The sequence below is a fragment of the Mesoplodon bidens genome (assembly GCF_964165515.1).
Source record: "Mesoplodon bidens genome assembly, chromosome: 9".
Lineage (NCBI taxonomy): Eukaryota > Metazoa > Chordata > Mammalia > Artiodactyla > Ziphiidae > Mesoplodon > Mesoplodon bidens.
The window spans coordinates 69,922,292-69,931,464 of NC_138166.1; the positions used below are offsets into that span (position 1 = coordinate 69,922,292).

The following is a 9,173-nucleotide window of genomic DNA, read 5'->3' on the forward strand; positions in this document are numbered from 1 at the left end:
TGTATCATTCCAATTTTAGTATATGTGCTGCCGAAGGGAGCACTCTTTGCTATTTTTGTTAAGTTTTTTGAAAGGTGGGGAGTGGTGTGTTAGTGTGGTTACAAGGTGTTCAAAAAAATTAGTTAAACCATAGGTTGATTTAAATTAGATTTTTTTTAGCACATGTGTGGCATCAAATTATTCAGAGCCTTTTGCTAACATTAATTATTTTGTGTTATTATTAACCTGGAAATCTAGCTATGTGATGAAATCAGCTTGGGAGACGTAGTAAAAATCTCTGAAGAGCTGGCTTTTAGGTTGGGTTTTAAAGAATGAGCTGGTGAAATATTAATAATAGCTATTTGTTCAAAGTTGATATGAAGAATTAGTAATCCTTCATTTGTGAGAGCTCCCTTACTTTACTGTGTGTGTCTGCCATGTATCCAAGCAGGTGAAGAGTGTACTTAGGAGCTGCTCTGCCTGGGTTCAAATTCTGTCTTCTACCCTTATTAGGATGATGTTGGGCAACTTCTCTATGCCTCAGTATCCATATGTTTACAATGGAGATAATAATAGTCACTACCTATATGGTTCTTGGGAGCACATGCCAAGTACAGTGTAAGTGGTAGCAGTTCCTGCACTCTTAACTGAATCATGTATTACCTCCCTCTTGCTAGTACTCTAGTAGTGGCCTTTTAGGAGCTCTCTAGGGTAACTTAAAACAAGACAAGGACTATTTAATGAGTGGAATTATAGGTCTGAGGGCCATGTGATATGCTGATTCAGGAAAATATACCATAATATAGTATAGTCAGACCTTCCCTAATTTTCCCTGCTCTATCCCCCACCTAAGCTGACAGGGGAAGTGCTTCAGGACAGAGAGACAGAGCAGAAACAAAGAAACTCTGAAGACTCACAACACACTCCCCGGGCCTTAAATCACTTAGATTTTATATTTTCAGAAAGGACAACCCCACGTGCTTCTCATTTCTTGCCTTTGTTTATAGGATAACTGACTCATGTAAAAATGTCTCCATACCCTGATGGAGACATTCTGCCTCAATTAGCAGGGAATGAAAAGAATAAAAGTCTTTGTAGTTGAGTAGAGTCAGATAAAACCATTCTAGAAATAGTAGTCAGCACTTTGCGGTGAAGTGGGGAGAGATCAAATTCTGTTTTAATGTTAGGCTTCCCTGTGATTATTTTTTAACACGTAGGACAGCTGTGCAAGATCCAGCTTATTTCATTTTGTTTACAATCAGTGCTCCAGTGACTTCTGTATAGAAATACTAGATTGAGGGATGATTTTTGTGACCGTAAGCATCTCATCCTGTGTATTTAAACTCTTCTAAAAGTTTTCTGTGGTTTCATTTCATTCTAATGCCACTCAGCCTTTGAAACCATTTAACTTATAGTCATTTAGTATGAAATAATTATCTTTAGCTGACCTATTTGAAGCATTTATATTGTTAGACTGAAACAGGCTATATCATAAAAGAGCTGTAGCATAATGGATGTTTATGTACTGTGTTTTATATATTTTTAGACTATATAAATATATTTTACTTAGGCCTTAAATAAACCTGTGAGATGTGGGTAGTATTAACTATCCCCTTTTTATATCAGAGGACCTGAGACACAGATTGCTAATGTCATTATGCCCAAGGTTATATATGTCTAAGTAATGGATGTTTGTGATTCAAACATAGATGTTCTGACTGCAAAACCTGTTTTGTATGACAATAAACTTCCTCATGTAGCTGTAATTACTACACTGATTTTTTAAAAGTCCAATTCTATGTAAATTCCTCTAAATCTAGAATATTGATATAATAGTTCATGCTTCATAATTTATTGGGCAAATTTATATTTCCTGTCTTACTTAATCCGTAAAACTATCATGTGGTGGGAGGGTGGATATTTTCATTTTACTGGTGATGAAACAGATTCGTAATTTTTAAAACTTGGTATAGTGAGTAGTAGGCTTGAGGTTCTGATCTAGGACTTTTGACCCCGTTGTGTGGCAATGACTGTGCAGTTTTCTTATCATTATTGATAAGAGTTAGGTATTTGTCCCTCTAGGAGCCCATTTTTCATTTGTCCCTGAGTGTAAAGTTTTACTATGCAGTTATCCCAAACTTCAGTAAATTGGCTTTTGGATGCTGTTTATGGACTATTTTTGTTATATTTTATGTTTTCTTTCTTTTTAAAGCACAGGCACTTTATGGAGACATTTCCCTACAGTACTTAATATTTATTTTCACAAGTACTATATTCAACTCAATGGTTCAGACTCTGTAAACTAGATTGAGTTTTATTGATTGCTAAGGTTATTTACCATGGAGTTTCTCAACTTCAGCACTGTTGATACGTTGGGCTGGATAGTTTTTGTTGTTGGAGGGGGCGCTGTCTTGTACATTTCAGGATGTTTAGCAGCTTCCCTAGCTTCTACTCATTAGAGGCCAGTAGCACCTCCTGGCAGATGATGATAACCAAATATGTCTTTAGACATGGCCAGATGTATGCTGGGAGGTAAGATTGTTGAGACCACTAGCAGTAGTTCCCAGTTCTTAGAACAAATTAAGGTAATGCATAAAGTCTTGTTAATTTTTGGTGTATTCTCCCATATATATATTTTTAAATCTTCCATAAATTTTCTTTTTGAGAATAATACAAAAGAACAAGCAGTCAATGAAATGAGTAGAGAACTTCCAGTCCCTGAAATGTATTTGTTTCTAGCAGTAAAATGATTCCCGTTTTGTTATGATGGAATCAAATTTATTGGAATTTAAATATACAGATCATGTATCTTATCAGCTTTGGTACCTGCTTTTCTAGATGAAAATCTTCTTGACAGGTGTTATTTCCAGCTAACTCAGACATAGGAAGTTGAATCAGAACATTTGAAGAAAACATTTGTTAGAACAGTTAAGAATATACAATCTCTAAAATACTGACAATGAGAAAATACTTTAAATTAAGAAAATCTGGGGCTTCCCTGGTCGTAGTGGTTAAGAATCTGCCTGCCAATGCAGGGGACACGGGTTCGAGCCCTGGTCCGGGAAGATCCCACATGCTGCGGAGCAACTAAGCCCGTGAGCCACAACTGCTGAGCCTGTGCTCTGCAAGAAGAGAAGCCACCGCAACAAAGAGTAGCCCCCACTCGCCACAACTAGAGAAAGCCTGCGCACAGCAACGAAGACCCAACACAGCCAAAAATAAATAAATTAAAAGAAAAAGAATGTTAATTTCAAGCTTACTTTCCATGAGTGTAATAATTTTTTTCATTTTAGACGTTAAAAGAAATCATATTTTTTGAGATTGAACAATTATGTATACAGTGTGAAGAATGCCTAGAATAAGAGCTGCTTGTTTTATTATTTTTATTTTTGGCTGCGTTGGGTCTTTGTTGCTGCATGTGGGCTTTCTCTAGTTTCGGCGAGCGGGGGCTCCTCTTCGTTGCAGTGTGCGGGCTTCTCATTGCGGTGGCTTCTCTTGTTGCAGAGCATGAGCTGTAGGTGCACGGGCTTTAGTAGGTGCAGCATGCGGGCTCAGTTGTGGCATACGGGCTCTAGGATGTGCAGGCTTCAGTAGTTGTGGTGTGCACGCTTAGTAGTTATGGCTCTCGGGCTCTAGAGTGCAGGCTCAGTAGTTGTGGTGCATGGGCTTAGTTGCTCCATGGCATGAGGGATCTTCCCGAACCAAGGATCGAACCCGTGTCCCCTGCATTGGCAGGTGGATTCTTACCCACTGCACCACGAGGGAAGTCTGAGCTGTTTGTTTTAATAGGATAAGTTAAGTGATTGTTACCACCAATGCAAAAAATGTTAAATAGGCATTAATAACTAGAACTGGAGGTGGGTCACCTTCTGGCTTCCATGAGTGTCTGCTCTAGTTTTGGTCAGCTAAAGAACTTGGAATCATCTTTTAGTTTAATGTGGTTGTAAAATTTAATCAGGGAGTAAAAACACCCAAAATAAAGAGACTTTCAAAGTATAGCCACTTAAACTGTAAAAAGGAAGCCCACAGTCAACTTAAGGTCATAGCAAATAGTAATACATTTTGTGGCTTCCCTCCAAAAGGGATTAAAATATCTTCCTTTCTTAAATAATTTAATCACTTGAGTTGTGCACCTGATGTAAGTACTCGGTTGCTTATTTGAAATATGGCCAATAAATTAGAAATTAGGTGCTTTAAAAAGCATTACTGATAGCTTGCCCTTTTGGAATAAGAATATTTGGAATTCTGGGAATATGTGCTTTGGGGACTAGGGAGCCAGTGGGTAGAAGCTGTATTGGTTTATGTGTATCTGACTATCACTGAACTTGGAAATCCCAGTAATGTCTTGAATACAGTAGGAACACGGTAAGCATTGGCTGAATGCATCTGGTTATACTTGGAAGAGGAATGTTCATTGTTTGGTGGTAGTGTATCATCTTGTAGGCAACATTTCTGGATTAAATTTTTGCATGACAATAAGTGTTTATATGTGTATCTGTGCCAAGATCTCTAAATAGCTCAAAGATTTGTGTTGTTCTTTGTAACTCTGTTGGATATTTCCAAGGTGGACTGTTTTTTGTTAACTCTAGAAGAACTTGGGGGGAAAGAAACAACAAACAACAAACAACACCAAATTTTTTTTTTCTGACCAGGACTTTTTTTACGAAGACATGGAGTCTTTGACTCAGATGCTTAGGGCTTTGGCTACAGATGGAAATAAGCACCGGGCCAAAGTGGACAAGAGAAAGCAGCGGTCGGTGTTCAGAGACATCCTGAGGGCGGTAGAGGTAGGCCACTTAATGCTGTAATAGATACTCCTTGATGGTTGGTCTGTAAACCCCATTTATCTTCCCTTCCTTTCCTAGATTTCTGCTTCCCCCCATTTCACCACTGGCTTGTGAGGGTATCTTGTCTTTCTGACTTGTCCTGTAACCTACCCTCCCTCCGCCCCTGCCAATCCTAGACCAGTATAAATATCTGACTTTTTCACCAAGTTTGTTGAGTGCTTTTGAAATTTAAAAACATTCACAACAAGGTGGTTTTGCCATTAATATTTATCCAAACTTAGTTGTGTCTTCAAGTCTACTACAACTAAGCAAATTCTATACCCTTATACGTGGGATAGTAGTTCCACTTTCTAGTCTATTTATATTTCAGGGATGGAGGTACCGGTTTAAACCACATTATTCATTTCACCATATACATGTCTATTTAGAAATTGTGTTTATGTAGGATCTCTTTAGATCATTTTGGCTCCTCTTACAATTGTTGTTCTTCTATTGGCCAGGAACGGGATTTTCCAACAGAAACTGTTAAATTTGGTCCTGAACGCATGTATATTGATTGCTGGGTCAAAAAACATACATATGACACCTTTAAGGAGGTTCTTGGATCAGGGATGCAGTACCACTTGCAGGTGAGTGGGTGACATCCTTTCTGTATGTTTGCTTTTAAGTTAGGGAGGAGTTTTAAATCTACCTTACTTAACTGGCTTTTGAAGTTAGTTTGAATATACAGAATGTTTTCAGCATATTATATGCAAAATAGCAAATTTATTTTTGAAAGTTAAATTGAATAAATATGAAACTCTTCTTTTTGTTTTTGTATTGTGTAAGCCTAGTGGAGCATCTATGTGGCTGTTGGAATACTATTGATATCTTTGTAGGGAAGCAGATAGTTTGACATAGCTTTCTTGAATTCAAGGCATTGGAAAACCATTTGGTCTTATGAGAAACAAAGAAAATAAGTGACTTACATTCATATTTATAAGCTCTACATAACTTCTGTTAACCAGATTTCACTTTTATCTAGTTAAAAAAAAAGAGCTGATATTTAATACTGAGCCTTATTACCTTTCTCTTTTATTTAAGTCAAATGAATTCCTTCGCAATGTTTTTGAACTTGGACCCCCAGTGATGCTTGATGCTGCAACACTTAAATCAATGAAGATTTCTCGTTTTGAAAGGGTAGGTTTGGTTTTTGTTTTCAATAGAACTGAATGCACAGAAGAAAAGTGGAGCCAAAGCTTTGATTCTGCCAGGTGATAGGTATTTAGCTATGTCTGTGAGATTTTAGTTCTCGTGATGTTTCAGACACAGCGTAGCTGGACTAAAAGTATAGAAACTTCACTGCATTTAGAGTATGGAGGGTTATGATGAAAAATTTTTATCCATAATCCTACTAACATAGAAGCTATTTTCGTCTTTTGTTTCCTTTTGCTCTATGAAGTTTATATAGTTAAGGATAAATATTTACACAGTGCTTCTTTCGTATCAGGTAACTGAGCCTAAACTTAGTAAGTACCAGATTCATTTTACAAATGAGGAAACAAATGTGCTCAGAGAGTTTGTAACATTAAATAGTGGTTAATATTTTTATTTAACATTTCAAAAACCCTTATATTTTTATTTTTTTTACTAAGGTAAAATTCACATAACATAAAATAAACTATTCTACACTGTACAATTTAGTGGCATTTAGTACACTTACAGTGTTGCACAACTGTCACCACTATCTAGTTTCCAAACATTTTCACTACCTCAAAAGGAACCTTATGTCCATTAAGTATTCATTCTCCGTTCCCCTCCCCTCTTCTCCTCCCAGCTGCTGACAGTCACTAATGTGCATTCTATCTCTGGATTTACCTATTTTGGATATTTCGTATACATAGAATCATATAATGTGACCTTTTGTGACTGTTTTTTTTTCATTTAGCATAATGTTGCCAGGTTCATCCATGTTGTAGCGTGTCATTACTTCAGTCCTTTTTGTGGCCAAATAATCCTTCATTGTGTGGATATGCCACATGTTTATCTGTTCGTTAGTTGGTGGACATTTGGCTTGTTTCCACTTTTTGGCCTTTTAAATCGTGCTGCTATGAACATATATGTACAAGTTTTTGTTAGAGCACCTGTTTTTGATTCTTTTAGTTGGATACCTAGGAGTGGAGTTGCTTGGTCACGTGGTAATTCTGTGTTTAACTTTTTAAGGAACCACCAAACTGTTTTCTACAGTGACTGTAGTGCATTTTGCATTCCCACTAGCAGTATAAGAGTTCAAATTTTGACATCCCTACCAACACTTTTTTGGTTTTACTTTTGTTTTAAATTATAGCCATCCTGGTGGGTCTGAATTGTTTAATTGTATATTATAAAGAATCTTTACATTTAATCATTTTGATGGCCATATAATTGAGTGTTGGGTATTTTAAAACTTTTAAATAATTACTAACATTTTTACATAATTTCTCTTTTGAATTATTTCTTGGAAGAAATCCTTGCATGGGACTACAGGGCTTGATGATGATTTTTTGATATGCATTGCCAAATTACCTTCCAAAATAATTCTATCATTTTAAATTATTTTCAGTGGTGAAATGTAGTTATTACACACATATTTGACAGCATTGGGTTTTATAATTTTAAAAATTTGTTAGTTTGAATGAAACCTTATGATATTTTTCCTTATTATTTTAATTAACAGCAAAGTTGAGTATTTTGTTCACATTAATTCATGATTTGTCTTTTCCTTGATCAGAATAAATGTTTATATACTTAAAAAAATTTTTTGGCTGGAATTTTCTTGGTATTTTACATGTTTGGCTATTTTTTTTCATACAGAATAGCCATGAACTATAATGTGTTAATTTTCCCCCTCATTCTTCTGTCTTATAAACATTTAAAATATTTCTAGAGTCAAATTAGTTCATTTCTTTCCTTTGTGATTTTTTTATTTATCTTTTTTTTAACTTTATAAGAATATCTGAAGCTTTAGTGGCTCATCTGTATTTTCCTTTTCTTCATTTCAGCATTTATATAATTCTGCTGCCTTCAAAGCTCGAACAAAAGCTCGAAGCAAATGTCGAGATAAGAGAGCAGATGTTGGAGAATTCTTCTAGGTTTTTAGCATTTGAAGACCACTTTCTAATTTCCCTTTTTTTAAAAAAAAATAATTTCTAATGTATTTAAACTCTAGAGACAGTTTTTTATCTTGGGTCAACAGATAGCTTTTGTAGTAGGGGTTATCTTATAATTTAATGTATAGTATTGCAAATGATGAGTTCTGTTTATTGAATATTCTCTGTATAATCAGTAAACATGAATAAAGTGTTTGTAGTGTGTGGTCATTTTCTATTTATGAAGAAAGCAAAAATATAGTATTTCACTTGATTTCATGATGAGAAAAACTATTAACTGAGGTTAAATTTCTTACGCTGTGGTTGTCAGAAATATTGATTATAATGATATAGATATACAAGGTATTTAACTTAAGATCTTAGATGAGTTCTGGATGCAATTTTGGGAGCTAGATCTTCTGGAAAAGCTGCTATTATTTTCAATTTTAAATGGAACCTAATAATTTTGTCACTGGGATCAACAAAGGGAATTATACCATGAGACCTTACAGCTGCACTTACAGGCCATTCAGTCCATCTGTTATTCATAATGAATTTGTATATGCCAGAAAATTTGCTAGCCTTGACCTCTGAGGGCAGTAACACTAATTTTATCTTCTGTGTAAGACCTTGTGCTCTTTATTTTGAAATAAAGATCTTTTCACACTAAAAGTGCTTCTTTTTTAATAGAAGAAACATTTATGGGTTTGAAGTTCAGAGTTCAAAATGGTGTAATGGGGTAGGGAGAGAGTGAAACAGAACTTGCTTTGTATATTTGGAAACATGAAAATAAATGAAAAAATGTAGCAATATATCATTGGCATTCCAACTATTAAGACTATTGCTGCTTGGTTGCCCATGAGGTGATTTTTTTACTTTATGGGAAGTTGTAAGCATTTTGACAATGCATTAGGGTTTTGTTATTATTAAACTTTATATTAAAATTACATTGCACAAGTAATACCTGCAGTTTAGAATTCATAGATTTATTTCTTTATATTAATGCAGAAAATAGTGATAAGAGGGGTGGGGAAGCATGTAGATAAGGACCAAAATAGAGGTATTTTTTCTAAACTAGCATCTCTCTGCCACATCTTCAACCTCTCCTGGAAGGTCTGATGTGCCCTCTTCGTTGAAAATCATTGGCCGGCCTGTGCAACCACTATTGCTTCTGGGAGTATGAGTTCCATCCCTCAGAAACAGTGCAATGGAAAACAGACTTGGAATCTCGAACCTGGTGTTATGTGTTGTCATCTCTTTATATTCCAAGTAGGTTAGAACCATGGAGAAGAGATTGCAA

At 35.6% G+C, this 9,173-nt stretch overlaps 1 protein-coding gene across 2 annotated transcripts in view; it reads left to right on the forward strand.

Moving 5' to 3' along the window:
* The window catches only part of IFRD1 (interferon related developmental regulator 1), a 44,918-nt gene extending 36,373 nt beyond the window's left edge, over positions 1–8,545 (forward strand). For both annotated transcript variants that reach the window (XM_081243426.1, XM_081243425.1), the window contains exons 9-12: positions 4,632–4,766; positions 5,267–5,395; positions 5,850–5,945; positions 7,787–8,545. In XM_081243426.1, the coding sequence (XP_081099552.1) occupies positions 4,632–4,766; positions 5,267–5,395; positions 5,850–5,945; positions 7,787–7,876 (450 nt within the window). In that variant the 3' untranslated portion in view covers positions 7,877–8,545. The remainder of the gene's footprint in view (positions 1–4,631; positions 4,767–5,266; positions 5,396–5,849; positions 5,946–7,786) is intronic.
* Positions 8,546–9,173: the final 628 nt, after the last annotated feature.